The 18141-nt window shown below is 46.8% G+C and overlaps 1 protein-coding gene across 1 annotated transcript; it reads left to right on the plus strand.

The window, feature by feature from the left end:
* Nucleotides 1-8335: 8335 nt before the first annotated feature.
* On the plus strand, nt 8336-12070 carry LOC311631962 (aldehyde dehydrogenase family 3 member A2-like). Its single transcript, XM_084902762.1, has one exon. It carries the CDS (start codon nt 8453-8455, stop codon nt 9908-9910), a length of 1458 nt encoding a protein of 485 aa, XP_084758888.1. The 5' UTR covers nt 8336-8452; the 3' UTR covers nt 9911-12070.
* The last annotated feature ends 6071 nt before the right edge of the window (nt 12071-18141 follow it).

Raw genomic sequence — 18141 nt, forward strand, 5'->3', positions numbered from 1 at the left:
CTCCCTTCCAGCCATAAGCAAAACAAGGATGCTTTAGCATCCAGGATTCTCATAGATATGATTAACCAGTGATTTGGGAAACATATCTGAAGCCATTACATAGAATTCAGCATGGAGTGATATGACATGAAAATACTTTTGAAAAGAAATGGAATATGCAGGATAGACTGAGAAAATCAAAATCCATTTAATGAGCACCACAAACAGAGATAAAAAAGGAGAGGACATATTTGAGGTAGTAATGGCTAAGAATTTCCAAGGTAGAAAAAGGACATGAATCCACAGATACACAAAGCATAACATATCTAAAGTAGGATAAATAATACCAAGAAACTTTGTAGTGAGACCGCGAACACTAAAAACAAAGATCTTAAAAGCAGCTAGAAGATTAATCACAAAAGAAGGAATTAGACCGTGAGCAGATTACTCGATGACAACCCTAGAAGCAAAAAGATAGTAGAAATATCTTCAAAGGCTGAGGGTTGGATAGTCAGCATCTCTAGAATGAGGGTAAAATACTGAAAGAAAAAAAAAAGATGAATTTTCAACTGTAAGACTTAACTAAATGAACTTCAGAGATGCACTTCAGAAATAAGGAAAATGATCCAATTTAGAATCAAAATGCAAGGAGAAATCATGAGTGAAGAAATTGGTAAATATAGTGAATCTAAACAAAATTTTCTGTACAAAACAATAATGTTAACAAAATCAATAATAAAAAAAAAAAGTATAGGTTTAAACAAGTCAGAACCAAAATATTGGGCAGCAATAAATTAAGAGGTGATCAGAGTTAAAGTGTTCGAATAACTTTGCATTTCTGTGGGAAGGGAATTAAAATATTAACTTTAGCCTTTGTTAAATAGGTGTGGTAAAATGTTAATAGTATTTGTAATACAATAAAAATATTTATGTGACTTTCAAACCAATAAAAGGTGAAGGGTAGGAGGAAGATAGCATAAGACAATAAAAAAAGCAAACACCATTCAACCCCAAAGAAGTATTAAAAAAGCAAGACTCCATACTTGCAAGAAAGATAGTAAAAATAATTCCAGATATACTAATTCAGTAAATGTAAGTTAATCAAACTCATCAGTTAAAAGTTGGAAATTGTCAAACTGGATGTTTAAAAATCTAAGTCACTATTTCAAGAAGCACTTCTAAAACATAGGAATTTGGAAAGGTTGAAAGTAAAAGTGTGGAAAATGATATATCTGACAATACTATTCAAATGGAAGCAAGCATAACTATGTAATATTAGATAGCATAGACTGATAAAATAAAAAACATTACTAGGGATAGAAAGGATCAGTACAATAATGATTAAAAGTTCAATTCACTAGCAAAATCTCAGTTCTAAACTATAAAAAAACATGAATTTTATAATTATTAAAGAAACTAGTGGCCCAGTGCATGAAATTCATGCGTGGAGGGGGGGTGTCCCTCAGCCCAGCCTGCACCCTCCCCAATCTGGGACCCCTCGAAGGATGTCCTACTGCCGGTTTACAGGGATAGGGCCTAAACCAGCAGTCAGACATCCCTCTCACAATCCAGGACTGCTGGCTTCTAACCGTACACCTGCCTGCCTGCCTGCCTGATTGCCCCTAACCACTTGGCCTGCTGGCCTGCTTACCCCCACCTTCCTCTCCACTAGCCTGCTCACCCCCAACTGCCCCCCTGCTGGTCTGCTCACTCCAAATTGCCCCCCACTGTCCTAACCACCTTCAACTAACCCCCACTGATGGCCTGCTGGCCCCCAACTGGCCCCCCTACTGATCTGTTTACCCCAAATGGCCACACCCTGATCTCCCACAACTGCTGTCCCATCCTGGTCTGATCACCCACAGCTGCCCTCCCCTCTTAGCCTCTAACCGCCTCTACCTCGGCCCTGCCACCATGGCTTTGTCCAAAAGAACATCTGGAAAGTCTCCTAGAAGGTCTCCCAGTTTAATTAGCATATTACCCTTTTATTAGTATAGATTGAGGCCTGGTGCACGGGTGGGGGCCATTTGGTTTGACCTGAAGGGTGTCCTGGATCAGGGTGGGGGTTACCTAGGGACATGGGGAGGCCTGGGTGAGGGGTCTGTGGTGGTTTGCAGACCGGCCATGCCCCCATGGGGTGAGGGAACACGCTGGGAGGATGTGGCCAGCCTGGGTGAGGGGCTGATGGCTGTTTGGAGGCTGGCCAATCCCCCAAGTGGGGACCCTCATCCCATGGGGAGGTGGTCAGCTTGGGTAAGGGGCTGAGGGTCATTTTAAAGCTGGCCACGCCCCGCCCCCCCAGCGACCCAGACTCTTAGCCCCCATTTTTTAATTATTTTTATTTTTTTTCAGTGCCTCCTTGAGCAGAGGCCAGGGCCAGCTGGAATCAGATATCTGGGATTTATTTATCTTCTATAATTGAAACTTTGTAGCCTTGAGCAGAAGCCAGGGCCGTCCAGGGCGGGTGGGACACATCTATCCAACCCAAGCCTCCTGCTTGCTCCAGGTCCATGGCTGCTGCCATCTTTGTTGGGTTAATTTGCATACTCGCTCTTGATTGGTTGGTGGGCATAGTGGAGGTATGGTCAATTTGTATGTTTCACTTTTATTAGTGTAGATTTATGAGCCCTAACTGGTTTGACTCAGTGGATAGAGTGACAACCTGTGGACTGAAGGAACCCAGGTTTGAGGTTTGATTCCTGTCAAGGCATGTACGTTGGTTGCAGGCACATCACCAGTGTGGAGTGTGCAGGAGGCAGCAGATCAATGTTTCTAGCTCTTTATCCCTCTCCCTTCCACTCTGTAAAATATCAATAAAATGTATTTTTTTTTAAATTGATTAAATCTTTAGTTAAAGGAAACATTAAGTCCAGATGGTCCTAGAAGCAAGTCTCAACTTTCAAGGAATAGATCATTATACTCTTTCATAAGCTCTTCTGGAAAATAGGAAGAGAGAGAACACATCTCACCTCCTTCTAAGATGCCAGTCTAAATTCAATATCAAAACAAGATCAGACCAATATTACTTATAAATCATTCAAAAGCATAGAAGCAAAAATCCTAGATGAAATATGAGTACATTGAAGCCAGCAATAAATAAAAATAATGATATATTATAATCAAATTAAGTATATGCCAGCAATGCCAGAATAGTTTAACATTAAGAAATATATTCCTGTCCTGGCAGGGCAGCTCAATTGGTTAGAGCATCATCCTGATATGCCAAGGTTTTGGGTTTGATTCCTGGTCAGGGCACATAAAGGAGCAACCAATAAACCCTATATAATAAAACTCTAATATGCAATTAGACCAAATGGTGGAACAACCAGTGGCCATGACACACACTGACCACGAGGGGGAAGATGCTCAATGCAAGAGCTGTCCCCTGATGGTCAATGCACTCCCACATGGGGAGCCTGGCTCAGCCAGAAGCCAGGCTCACAGCAGGTGAGTGCAATGGTGGTGGCAAGAGCCTCTCTTGCCTCCACTGCAGACAGGCAGTATGGAGTGAGGGGCCTTGGACTTCAAGATGGATGTTTGCCTGCTGGCTTAGGCCCGCTCCACAGTGGGGAGTGGGCCTAAGCAGGCAGGCAGACATCCCCAAGGGATCCTGGACTGAGAGAGGGTACAGGCCAGGCTGAAGGAACTCCCCCTCCCCCAGGGCAAGAAATTTAATGCACTGGGCTTCTAATGTATACATAAGTAGAACAACAAATCAATGTCTCTCTCTCTCCCTTCCTTTCTCTCTAAAAATGAATAAATAATTTTTAAAAAAATAAATATATTCATGTAGTTAACCACATCAACATGTTAAAGGAGCACTATAAGATCATGTCAATAGATTCAAATTTTTAAAATAACATTTGACAGGATAGCGGGGCAGGTGGGTATAAGGATAGAGCAAAAAAGAGAAGAAAACTCATGGTGATTGCCCAGGGGAGGGGAAATAGAGGAAGGTAAAAAGAAGATAAATGGGGGATGGATGGAGACTTGACTTGAAGTGGTGAATTCACAATACAGTGCACTGATAATGTATTATAGCATTGTATCCCCGAAACCTGTATAATTTTGTTAGCCAGGTTCACCCCAATAAACTCTATAGGAAGGCAAATAAATAAATAAAATAAACAAAACATAACACTTGACAGTCCCTCATGGTAATAACTGATAGGAAACCAAGAAGAGAACTTCCTTAACCAGTTAAAAGGCATCTACAAAAACAAATAAAACTATAACCAATATTGTTATAAATAATGAAATTTAGCAATGCTACCTTCAAAATCAGAAACAATTACAATCAAAAATCTCAACAGGGCTTTTCTAGAAGATGATGAGCTGATTCTAAACTTCATATGGAAAAACAAAGGTCCAAGAGAAGCCAAAATACTCCCAATGGAGAAGAAAAAGTAGATATCAAGACTTATAAAAATACTAGAGGCCTGGTGCCCGAATTCATGCATGGGTGGGGTCTGACTGGCCTGCGCCAATGGGGACCAATCGGGGCTGGGCTGGCAGAGAAGAGGGGATGTGAGGAGTTGGCTGGTCTCACTCTCATTGGTGGGGAAGGTCCCATTGGGGGCAGGGTTGGCCAGGAGGAAAGGCCACAGGATGTTGGCTGGCCAGCCCACTACTGATTGGGCCAGTTGGCCAGCCGCAGTGGCCAGCCGCGTCATAGAGACCGGTTGTTCTGGTCATTTCGGTAGTTCCAGCATTCTGGTTCCTGGCTTTTTATATATATAGATACTTAATAAGGCAGTATGTATTCATGTAGGGATAGATCACTACATTGATGACATAGAACAGAAACCCCAGAAAAAAACCCAACCCATGCATGTAGGAAAACTTGGTCTATGTAAAGGTGACATTTCAGATCAGTGGGGATAGGAGGGTCAATTCAGCAAAAAGTACTGGGACAATTGATTATTCATGTAGAAAAATAGGGACTAAGACAACTTTCTCATGCCCCACCCCAACCCCAATTCATTCAAGATAGATTACAGACTTTACTATAAAAGGCGAAGTTTTAATATTTTAGAATGGAAAAAATTATCTTTAGTGGACACAAAACTCTGGGGAGGGAGGGCATGTATGGGGGGGGCAATGGTATATATACAGATAATAATTTAATTAAAAATTTAAAAAAATTATCTTTAGGATCTTGCCAATACTTGGCACAAGCAGACTATTTTCTAACCTAGTGGTTGTGAAATGGTACCTCTTTGTGATCTTAATCTTCATGTCCATGACTAATGGGCTTGAGCAATTTTCCATATGTTTATTTGCCATTCACGTTTCTGTGTCTGTGAAATACCTGCTCCTGTCATTTCCCCATTTTTCTAATTGTCCATGTCTTAATGGTTCATAGTTATGTGTGTTGAAATGATCTTCTCCCAGTGTGTAGATTTTCACTTTCTTTTGTGTTTTTGAATCAACAAGTATTCATTTTAATTTCATCAAATTACCCTTTACATTTAGTGCTTTTTGTGACATATTTACAAAAACCTTCCCTGCCTCCTCTGAACCACGGGGATTGAGACTGGGGATGTATAGCACTCCAAGGAAACGGGGCCTCATGGTTGCTGGGCTGGCCCAGATCCACAGATGGCAGTAAGATATCACAAAACCCAAGCTCCAAGAGTTTGTGTCAGTGGAACGCATCTCACGTGAATGCGGTGGGCTCCGGCTTCCTAAAGTCCACCTCTGCCACTTTAGTAGCTTGGTCTCTGTAAAGGTGAGTGATTGGCTACTTGACTATTTAAAACGGAGTCTCTTCATGTGGAAATAGGGGATGCTGATGAAGAATCAACGACGCTACTAACATCAAAGGGCTGCAGAGAAGAGCAAGCTGGACATTGTGCTTCAAGGTTAGCACTGCACCTGGCACAAGGAAGTGTGCAGAATTGAGCTATCAGCATCATCGCTTTTCATGCAAGCAGTTACTGGGCTGCATGGTCCTTCGACGGGCCTAAAGCTCTTTGAATAGTCAAAGATCAGTGGTGGGAAATGGACTATGAACCCCAAATGTAGGCTGGGAATAAACGGGTGAAGGTGGCCAGCAGAGGTGTGTGTATGTGTGTATGGCAGAATTCTTTAAAAAACTTTTTTAAAATTTATTTTGAGAGAGAGAAAGAGAGAGGAAGGAACATAGATATATGTTCCACTTATTTATGCATTCATCAGTTGACTCTTGTATGGGCCTTGACCGGGGGTAGGGGACTGAATCCACAGCCATGGTGTGTCAGAGTGATGCTCTAACCCAGTGGTCGGCAAACTGCAGCTCGAGAGCCACATGCAGCTCTCAAGTCACGGTTTGCCGCTTCGTTGACTAATGAGTTTGCCAATCACTGCTCTAACTGACTGAGTCACCTGGCCAGGGCCCAGAATTCTTCTTACTAAGAAAACTCACATTTTCCCAGGCTTCATGCTGGATGTCTCACAGGCTTCTGATCAGCATAAGCATCACCCACATCGCTGTTCCAAGATCTTAGCTGTTCCTGGTGTGTTGCCCGAGGCCTTTAGCATCCCACCATATAAGCATGAACACCGTAAGGAAACTTTCAAAGATGTGCGTCACATTATGCCATCTCAATCATGGTGCTACCTGATTTAATTTATCGAAAGGACAAAGCATCCTCATTGTTCCCATTTTGTCTCTGCAGGGAGCCAGGGCACACATCTGTATGCATGGATCACAGCCTGGCCTCCCTGCAGGCTGTGGTCCTGGTGCCCAGGCTGGGGTTCTGGGAACTGGGAGCACTGGGTACACAAAGGGGCCAGGAGCAGAAGTTGGTCATGAACAGGCCAGAGAGTCAGAAGCAGGATGGATATTGGGACAGAGCAGAGAAGACGTTTAACACGTGAGGGCAGGTGAAGCTAGAAGCCCGTCATGAGGTATAGCTATCATCTGCTCCTTTGTGTTAGTTCCCAAGTATATTATTTTTATTTGAAACCATATGTAGGCAGGTGGCAATTAGTAGCTAGTGTACATTCCCCCCCCCCTTTTAAAAATATGTTTTTATTGTTTATAGAGAGAGGAAGAGAGAGGGATAGAGAGCTAGAATCATTGATTGGCTGCCTCCTGCACCCCTCCCCATTGTCTCCCCCTCCCCCCCGCCCCTGCAGATCGAGCCTGAAACCAAGGCATGTGCCCTGATCAGGAATCAAAACGGGGACCTTTTGGTTCATGATTGATACTCAACCACTGAGCCACACTGGCCCGGCGTGAGTGTCCATTTCTGAATTGCCTGCTCTGTCCTGGTACTGGGCATTGTGCTTTTCATGCATTATCCCATTTGTTTTCCTCTTCACAACAGCCACAGCCTATGGTGTTGTTATGTCCACAGTTTAACACATGAGGGAGGGAGCTAAGCTTAGAAGTTAGGTGACTTGCCCAAAGTCACATAGCCAGCGATTGGTGCAATAGAGACTTTTCTCCTGAACCCATGCTCTCTACCACTGCATGTACTATGGGGGGGGGGGGGGTGTGTGTGTGCAGGAGGCAGCTGATCAGTGTTTCTCTCTCATCGATGTTTCTAACTCTCTATCCTTCTCCCTTCCTCTCTGTGAAAAATCAATAAAATACATTAAAAAAATAAATGTACCTCTTCTCATTGACGCAGCTCCCCTCCAATATGGCTATACATGTGTGAACAGTCTGATTGGATATGACTGGTCTCCATGGAAACATAAGTTCCAATGACTTCTGCTTCCAGGGGAGTCAGCTTCTAATCTCTGAGAGTTAATTACAAATACAGTCTTGAGACTTCATGCCACTACATTTACACGTGTGATCTCTGAGGCTGTGCAGCCAGGCCTGGGGACACAGGATTCGCTTTCTCTATAAACAAGGGTCCGATGGTGTGGACTTCATAAACTTGCTCTGAGCATTACTGAATTTGTAAACAAAAGTTGGCTAGTCCTCTCCCACCTGCCTATTCCCCTCTGGCTGCCCCTGTGGCAACACTGTGGCGTCCAACTCATCCAGATTAGCGGGGGCCTTGCCCTGCTTTCACACCGAAAGCGCCCCCTCAGTCTCAGCAAACGAGATGGTTGGTCACCCTCCCCAACTCCACAGAGAAGTCCCAATAGTGCAGGTAATATGGTGGCCAAGGGGGGTCCAGAAGGTTTGAGTCCAAGATGTACGTTGATCGGCTTCCCCCAACCTACCGGCACCTAGGCCGCTCCGGGATCCCCTTCGCCCCTTACCCTTCGGGTCGGGAGACTGCACCCCAGTCTGGACCTGCCCGCCGTCAGCTCCCTGAGGTGGGCGGGGCCGCCGCCGGAGTCACGTGTCCAGCTCCGACCAATAGGCGCGCGGCTCGGGGTGGAGCCCGCCCCGCCCCCGCGGCTGCGGGCTGTAGGGCTGGGTGGGTTCAGAGGTCGCATCGGGCTGTCCGCTTGGCAGGTGCAGAGAACGCATCGGGCTGTCCGGCTTGGCGGGTGCAGAGGACGCTTCGCGTCGGGCAGGGGAGCCATGCAGCGCCTGGTCCAGCAGGTTCGCGACGCTTTCCGGAGCGGCCGGTCGCGACCCCTGAGGTTCCGGCTGCAGCAGCTGGAGGCGCTGCGCAGGATGGTGCAGGAGCGCGAGCGGGACATCCTGGCGGCCATCGCCTCGGACCTGGGCAAGAGTGAGCTGAATGCGTACATCCAGGAAGTCATGACCATTCTTGGGGAAGTGGATCTCGCGCTGGAGCAGCTTCCTGAGTGGATCTCTGCTAAGCCAGCCAAGAAGAACCTGCTCACTATGATGGATGAGGCCTACGTCCAGCCAGAGCCCCTAGGGGTCGCCCTGATTGTAGGGGCTTGGAACTACCCCTTCGCCCTCACCATGCAGCCTCTGGTAGGAGCTATTGCTGCAGGAAATGCTGTGATTATCAAGCCTTCTGAAGTAAGTGAAAATACGGCCAGCCTCCTGGCTCAGCTCCTGCCCCAGTATTTAGACCCGGACCTGTATGTCGTGGTGAATGGTGGCGTGGAGGAAACCACCGAGCTCCTGAAGCAGCGGTTTGACCACATCCTCTACACTGGGAGCACGGCGGTTGGGAAGATTGTCATGGAGGCTGCTGCCAAGCACCTGACCCCTGTGACCCTGGAGCTGGGAGGGAAGAGTCCGTGCTACATCGACACAGACTGTGACCTGGACGTGGCCTGCAGACGCATCGCCTGGGGGAAGTACATGAACTGTGGGCAAACCTGCATTGCTCCCGACTACATTCTCTGCGAGCCGTCCCTCCAGGGCCAAATCGTGCAGAAGATTAAGGAGACGGTGGAGGAGTTTTATGGAGAAAACATAAGAGGATCTCCCGATTATGGAAGGATCGTCAACCTTCGTCATTTTAAGAGGCTCCTGCGTTTGCTTGAGGGACAGACGATCGCTTTGGGTGGGGAGACGGACGAAGCCACCCGCTACATAGCCCCGACGGTACTCACTAACGTGGATCCCGAAACCAGGGTGATGCAGGAAGAAATTTTTGGGCCGATTCTTCCGGTAGTGCCTGTGAAGGATGCAGACGAAGCCATACAGTTCATCAATGATCGCGAAAAGCCACTGGCTCTCTACGTGTTTTCCCGCAACCGCAAGCTTGTCCGGCGGATGATTGACTGCACGTCCAGCGGGGGTGTCACGGCCAACGACGTGATCATGCACTGCATGCTGGGCTCTCTGCCCTTCGGGGGTGTGGGGGCCAGCGGGATGGGAGCGTATCACGGAAAGCATAGCTTCGATACCTTTTCTCATCAACGTGCCTGCTTATTGAAAAGTTTAAGGGGAGAAGGTGCTAACAAACTCAGATATCCCCCCAACAGCCAGTCAAAGGTGGACTGGGCGAAGTTCTTCCTTTTGAAACGATTCAGCAGAGGAAAACTCAGTCTCCTGCTCCTCACCATCCTGGGCGCTGTGGCCACTGTTCTGGTCAAGGCTGTCTACTACTGAAGAGTGATCCTGCTCAGCCTCCTCGATGCCTCCACGGGGTTATTCCTCTGTGAAGTGGTTAGTGAACCCATAGCTTTAGTATCCTACCAAAAATGGAAAGAAAATACGCAGCACTGTAGTCAACCCTGACGTCATTGCCAAGCACCATTAATGCAACTTGCGTTTCAGCCAAATCGCAGCATTCCCCACTGAGGACCCTCAGAAGCCACTCTGGACTGTGCCGCCCAGATTGGGGTCAGGGAAGGAGAATCTGGAGCTACCCCTGCATTCCCTGGGAGCTTAAAGGAGTCTCAGAACCACCTCAGGGACCGCCTCCCCCTAGCTCATGGGACATGGGACACCCCACCTCGTTCCTGCTGTTGCCTCCATCACTCTGGAAACTTTCAAGAGTTCAGTCCAGAGAGATGAGGCTAGATTTTCCCAGGCTCTAGAACCGGGGGAGAGGGGTCCCTGTTCCTCATTCGCCCCTTGGGATTTGCAGACCTGATCTCCACGAGTTAGCCTGCCGGTCAGATGTGCCATCTGACCCGTGGTGTTCCTCCATTCCCCGTCCATTCACCAGCCTGCCTCGTGTTTGGTTTGTGGCATCTCTTCTCCCTGCCCACAGAGGCTTATTGTGTTGGTAACCCCAAAGCGTCTTGTAAATCCTAGGACCTCCTGGGAGACAGTGCCCGTTTCATTCAGGTGTCCCCTGTCATTCTCACAATGTAGGCGTTATAGATGCTACATCTTACAAAACCTAACCGGCATTGTTAGATGGAGTAGGAGTGCTGTACTTACAACAATTCTTATTCTCTGTCAGGGCCCCGAGATTGCAAGTCAGTGGGTTTCCAAGGACAGATCTTTAAGTTTGTTTTTATTTCTGTAGCACAATGCCAGTAAATTTCACTTTTTAAGGTCCAGAGAGGCCCCTTTTGAGGAACCCATTTCCTGTCTGTCTTGGACAAGAGGCCTTGGATGTTCAGGACCTCGGGGAGGGTCATTTGGAGAAATCTGTAGGAGGACTCGACGCCGTAGCAGTTGGCCAGGCTGAGGGGATGGAGGACGAGGCGGCTCTCCTGAGGGTGGCAGGACCTGAGGTGCCTCAGCCGGGGATGTGCTAAAGAGGATCCCAGAGGAGGGCGGGTCCCCACTGGGCCTGCAGAGGGACTGGCGGCCAGAGCCCCACTGTCCCTGCATTTGAAACAGACTCCACCCACTCGGTGAGAGAATGTAGTTTACTTGATGGAATGTATAATCAGCTTTGTTGAATGAGTTTGTTCCATGAAGACTGTCCGGAGTGTGTCTTTATCACAGAATGAGGTGCCAAGAATGAATCACTACACTGGTTTATGAAAAATGTTGTTTAAACTGTAACTATAGAATAATCGATCATAATTTCAATATGGCATTTTCACTTAGTAAATTGTAATTATAATTTCTAGTTAAACTAAATTATTGGCTTGCCTAGTAGTACATTCTGCTTCAAAATAAACCATTATATTTGATGAAAGTGTGGAACCTCAGACATGATCTTTGGGAGAGAATTCTTTGAACATATATTTTATCCAACTGTCAATGCATATTTTGTCTTTACCAAAAAAAAAAAAGATTTACATTGGTCATTCAAAATCATGAACTTCCTGTGGCCAATGGATGTAGAATGATAGCTTAGGGATGTAGGAAACTTACGAATTCAAAGCTAAGTCCAATTAACTATCTAATTTTAGTTAAATTAGATCCCACAACCTACTGAGTCCCCAAGGGCAGGAACTGTGTTACTGTCTTACTTATCTTTGTTATCCCCCCACCCCCATCCCCCTCCTACACACTTAATAGGGTGAATTGTTAAATGAGTGAATAGTAAAGTTCCCCGAAACACCCACAGTGCAGAATGATCCCAGTCCCGGGCAGGGAGCGGCTTGTGTCAGCAAGTCTCTGAGGCTGGTTTCTTAAGGATGTGGATTATGAATGTCACTGGAAACTGGTTCTGAGATGACTTTGGAGCAGGTTCTGCCTGTGGCAGGGACTCTCCTCCTGGAGTGGGGTTCCTGCCTTGAGACTCATTCATGAGTCACTGTTTGATAAGGATTGACATCTGCTCATAGTTGCTCTCTGTCTTTGGGATAGATGGAGTTTTGGTTGGACTTGTAAGTAATTGCCCAATGCATGATGATGACTCCTAGAGGACATCACACAACCCATTGAGGCCCTCTACTCACAGCCTGGGTGTCTCCTAAGCTCCCATGCCCCTTATGTGCTGGGTAAGCAGGGGGGTTCCAGAATATGGAGAGAAAACATCCCCATATTCTGGTGGTCTGGGGCGGAGGGTTGGAGGGACGTGGATTATCTCAGTGTCCCTAGCTGGAATACTTGTGGGTCCTTGTTACCAGTAAGTGCCAGAGACGACATGGTGTAGGTACTCAGGGGCCGAACAGTCCTGGCAGTGCCTTTCCTAGCTGGAAGACCTGAGGCAAGAGATGGACCCTCTCTGAGGCTCGGTTTCCTCACCTATAAGATGAAGATAAAGTAGTACTCAGGTGGTAGTGAGGCTTAAAGGCCTAGTACGTGAAAAGAAGATGTGTAATATGCGGCCAAATACAGTTCAATACCTGTAGTTGCTATTACTGTTTAATTACTCTTGTGATCCAACATTAGCACCCCAACGACGTTGTTCCAAGGGGAGAATACCCCCCCAAATCAACAAATGCGGTCTCAGACAGCAAGCACTTACTAAAAGTTAGGTGCTGGGTTAGGAGCTTTTACATCACAATCTGCTTCCTGGGTTCCAGTCACCGGCTGCCCTGTGAACACCAGGGGGAGCTCCCGTGAGACATTCCGTGAGACACACAAGTGGCGGTCCTGCCCCACATACACTGCCCGAATCTAATCACGAGGAAACCTCAGACAAACCTAAACGGAGGGAGATGCAACAAAATGGCTGGCCTGTACCCTTCCACAACGTCAAGGACATAAAAACCAGAGAAGCCGGAAAACTGCTCAGGTTAGAGGAGACAAGGAGGCAGGACTGCTGAGGGCAGTGCACCATCTTGGATTGGATCCTAGACCAGAAAGAAAAGGTGCTGTCTAGGACATTATTAGTGTAACTGGTAAGATTTGAGTAAGGTTCATAAATTAGATGATATCTTATAATTGCTAAACCCTCCGCTTTTCATATTGTCCTGTAGTTATACAAGGGAATAAACTTGTCCTTGAGAAACCGCCCTGAAGTGTTTAGGGGCAAAAGTTCAGAAAGCATCCAACTAATTCTTAACAGTGAAGAAGAAGAAGAAGAAGAAGAAGAAGAAGAAGAAGAAGAAGAAGAAGAAGAAGAAGAAAAGAGACGTCCTTATATATAGAAAACGAATGAAAAAGCAAATGGGGCTAAATATTCATTGATGAATCCGGGTAACGAGTACATAAGAGTTTGGTGCTATAGTAGCAACTTTTATGCACATTTAAAATAATTGGAAAATAAAAGTAAAACATAAGTAGAACAAAGCTGAGAAACTACCAAAACCTTAAGAACAAGACACTGTGCAGCTAGGGAAGCAGCCACCTCCCTGCTTGAGGCCCACCAGTCAGCAGCTGTGAGAACCCTCCACCTCTTAGACCCGTTTCCTCAACAGCCCCTCTCATGGTCGGTCAGCTTGGAGAGGCCTACTAAGTGCTATCAGGCAGCTTAGCATCGGCCAAAGAAGCAAGAACAAGTCCTTGGGCATGTTTGCACCGGTGGTGAGGGGAAAAAGGCAATGGGCCCCGAGCAGTGCGGTGGCCAGGGCAAAGAGGTGGCCTGTGACCTCCTGCAACCTCTCAACCTCCGTGTCTCCTGAAGAGGCAGGGGTGAAAAGCATCGTGGTGCCAGAGGGTCTGTCTCAGCACTGAGCTGCACAAAGATGGTGTACGTGGCTCCCAGAAGAGGAACAGTGCTGACTATCAGCCAGAAGAGGGCTCTGTTTTCCCCCGTGTCATCTTTGACCAAACAGGCTTTCCACTCTGGAGGTGCCCAGAATGGTTCCACAGATCTGCAGGTCCCAGGGGCAGGATTAGGGTGAGGTGGATGAGGCAAGGTTGTGGAAGCTCCGGGTTGGGTTCTGTCATTATTAAAGATGCTGATACTTTGTTCATCATGGATGTTTCTGCATTAATTTTGGTTTTTCAAAATATTGCATTAGCCGAAACCAGTTTGGCTCAGTGGATAGAGCGTCAGTCTGCAGACTGAAAGGTCCCGAGTTCGATTCCAGTCAAGGGCATGCACCTTGGGTTGCGGGCACATCCCCAGTAGAGAGTGTGCAGAAGGCAGCTGATTGGTGTTTCTCTCTCATCGATGTTTCTAACTCTCTATCCCTCTCACTTCCTCTCTATGAAAAAAAAAATTAATAAAATATATTTTTTAAAAATATTGCATTAAAATATTATTTATCTTGATTATTGAGTTGGTTAGCTCCCATTTACAGTTTGCCTCAGAGGCCAGTGTGCCATTCGCCTCACTCTAGTTTCCCTGGAAGATCTAAACCATTAATTGCAACAGCATCAGCACAGAGTTTGCGATAGACCAGATAAGGTCCAAGTTCACGTGCCCTTTTGAACCTATAAAGAAAGGGTTGGCAAAAGAATCAATCCTGAGAACCCAAATACCTGCCTTTGATATCATTCCACAGTCAGCGGCCGCGGCCTGATTTCTTTGTCTCTCAATTTTCTCATCTGTAAAACAGTGACAGCAATCCATTCTGTGCACAGTTTATACTGAAGACAGAATGTCACCCTGATTGGGACACTGTGCTGAGCCTGCCCTTCAGTTATAAACTCAGTACACTGTCACAAATCTACCAGGTAAGCACTCTCACAGGTGGTCAAGAAGCCGGGATCTGGAGTCAGTCAGAGCATCATACCAGCAATTCAACAAGGGTTTATTGAGCACCTGCTCCATGCCGGACCTGCTCTAAGCGGCGCGCACACACACACATAGGTGTCCCTGCCCCAGAGCTGTCTGGGAGGCAGACAGACATTAGCCAACAAAACAGAGGAACGAGGCCATGGAAGTCAATAAGAGGAAAGAGCCTGATGGGCTGAAAGTGGCATTTTGGCTGAGACCTCAGGGTGGGAGGAAGTAAGAGCAATGAAAGTGAAGGAAAAAGCTGTGCAAAGGCCCTGAGGTGGGAACTGAAAGCTAGGTGATGTGTGGGGAGCCCACTGGAGGAGGAAGAGGAGAGTAAAGTGATCTTGACGAGGCGCACAGGTAAGGGCCTCCGTAAGGAGCTTGGCCTTTATGTCAGATAAAGATCGTTTGAAAGGTTCTCATTAGAGCAGGGCCACGCCAAGGCCTGCCCTTCAGAAAGTGACCTGCTAAGGTCCAGGCAAGGCCCGTGTGGAAGATGCTGCGTGAGGTCTGAACCCGGGGTCTGCTGCATCGGCCGGAAACTATCAGACGAAGGTGAGGTCTGTCCCCATCAGGCAGCCTTACGTAACACGCCTCCCCTGTGCCAAACCCCCAGCTGGTTGTGAAACGAGATGACTGGGGTGATCGGCACACATTACAGGAGCATTGCTGGGCTCGTTCCTTGGTGGGCGAGGAGCAGCATCACTCATGGGAACACCTGTTTGGGTCACGGAACTTAGCGCCTGCCAGTATCGGGACTTGCTCCTTTGTGCTGCTTTGGGTGACTCAGCTTGTGGCACCTTCACTCCCTCTGGAATCTCTGTCTTGCCTTCCTCAGACTCTGAGGTGTCCTGCACCTTGGGGGATTGGCCCCCACTGACTCCTACCCACCAGGGCCCACCCGCCCATCAGCTGCCACGGAGGTTGGTGGCCGTGTGTCTGAGCTCTTGGTCCTCCTTTCTGCCATGGAACACGCGTGGGACTCCTGGGTAGGGACTCAGTGACAAGAACTTGAGCTTACGGCCTTGAAGGTCTGACTGTTCTTGTATCTGTCAGGGTGGATGTTGCTCAAGATATTAAACAGAATTATACGAAGAAAAAAGTCCCATTGACCATAAATTCAGGACACCCTGTTTCAACACATTTTAGCAGCTTTTTTAAGTTCAGGAATTCTCAGAACATTTAATATGCTCATGTGGATTATCAATCTCCAGAGAGGAGTGCTGTGTATTTGTCCATTTTTCAGGAGCATCCTGTAGACTCGTGTTGAAGTTCATGCCCCAGGAAATGCCCTCCATTACCAGTGAGTGGCAGGAGGAAGGACCCCCTGTGCTCAGTGTGGGTCAGGCCCGTGGCTGCCCTTCCTTCCAGGCTCCAGGCTCCTGGCTCCAGGCTCCTGAGGGGACCGCCTCTCACCCTCTTCAGTTCCAACACCAGCCCAGCGGAGGGCGAGGGAGGGTCTCGGCTTTGTCGGGGCGGCCAGCTCAGCCTTGTCACCGGCTCTCCGTTGCCCATGGCTCCTGGAACCGGACAAAAGCTGCCCACGGCTCAGCTGCCCAGAGACATGTTGGCATGGGCTCTGTTTAAAATCTGCTTTAAAAATAAAAAGCTTTTGGCATTTTTCCTTTTTAATGACAAATTAAGTGCATGTTTTGTAAAGGATCGAATACCAAAGCCTTGAGTTCCTTACTACGGCTCTGCCCAGTTTGGTGGGGAGTCAGCGACTGGGTTTGAATTCCAGCTCTGCCAGATGCCAGCTGTGTATCCTTGGGCACGAGCCTTGGTTTGCTCATCTGTGAAATGGAGGTGCCACAGAAAGGGCTTTGGGAGCAATGAGTGAGATGAAGCACAAGAATTTCTGAAGCACAGGGTTCTTCTTCCGGAATCCAGCTACTTTTCAAAGCCCGATTCTGTGCAGTGAGTGTGCTAATTACAGAATGGGGCCAATCTCTTCACTCTGTTCATGTGACTTTTTCTTTTCTTTCCTTTTCTTTTCTTTTCAAGTCCTCAAAGGCAGTATCTACATGCAGAAACCACTCTTCAGAGGTTTATTTTATTTTTCAGATTAATATTTAAATTATCGAAGTTACTAATGCAAAAACAGATTCGTTTGGTCATCTTATACATTAGCCGATTTTTCACGCTGGGAATGAAAATAAAACCTTTCCCAGGACCTTGACAAGGTGGTGATTACCTTGGAAAATGTCATGCTTTTAAGTTCGCCTTATGAAAGTTCTTATTCTTTTTATAAGTCCAGCAAAGATTGCCAGGTAAAATGTGGGATGCCATATTTTAAATTAGAATTATCTAAAGGTCAGATGTACTTGATGTTCTAACAAATTGAACTTATAAAACACTGTTAAGCCGAAACCAGTTTGGCTCAATGGATAGAGCGTCGGCTTGGGGACTGAAGGGTCCCGGGTTCGATTCCGGTCAAGGGCATGTACCTTGGTTGCGGGCACATCCCCGGTAGGGGGTGTGCAAGAGGCAGCTGATCGATGACTCTCTCTCATTGATGTTTCTAGCTCTCTATCTCTCTCCCTTCCTCTCTGTACAAAATCAATAAAATATATTTTTTAAAAAATAAAAAAATAAAACACTGTTAACCTAACATTTAATTTTTTTTTTTTTTTTTATTGCTTGATTTTAGAGAGAAAGAGGAGGGGAAGGAGACAGAGGGAGAGGGAGAGATTTGTTTTCCAGTTAAATATGTGGTCATTGTTTAAGGCCTGTATAAGCCTGGACCATGGATTGAACCCTAAACCTTGGTATACTGGGTCGATGCTCTAACCAACTGATCTACCAGGCCTCAACCTAAAATTTTTATAAATGTTCCAGAACTGCAACAAATTAAAGTCACAAATCTAAGTCGATGCCCACCTCTCCAGCAATTGCACATTTTATGTTGGCATTACAAAATTGTCAATTTAACAGGCCAAAATATTACAAGTTTATAAAATACTACCTATATACACATTCCTTCTCAAAAGACATAAAAAACATGTGCCTCACTTAATTCCTCCTCCGGCTGGGAGATGCCATTTGCCAAGGCCGACAATCACCACCCCATTGGCCAGAGCTTCACTTACCAGAGATTCACCCAGACCCCAGGTCTGGACCGTAGATAACGGGGGATTCAGCTCAGGAAAAACCTTACATCCTTCCATGTACTATTTGGGGCCTTAGATCCTTACATCCTTAAAACCTTACATCCTTAGAATGCCTGGGTGTCCGTGGCCAGAGATTTTGGCCAGGATGCTGAATGGATGTATGCTGGCATTATACACACATCCCCTGGGCTACGGCCACACGCCCATCACCTCAAGAGGGGGGTGGTCCAGAGATCCCAACCCTGGTGTCAAGTCATGCTCAT

Source organism: Pipistrellus hanaki (genome assembly GCF_964339955.1).
Source record: "Pipistrellus hanaki genome assembly, chromosome: 13".
Taxonomy (NCBI): domain Eukaryota; kingdom Metazoa; phylum Chordata; class Mammalia; order Chiroptera; family Vespertilionidae; genus Pipistrellus; species Pipistrellus hanaki.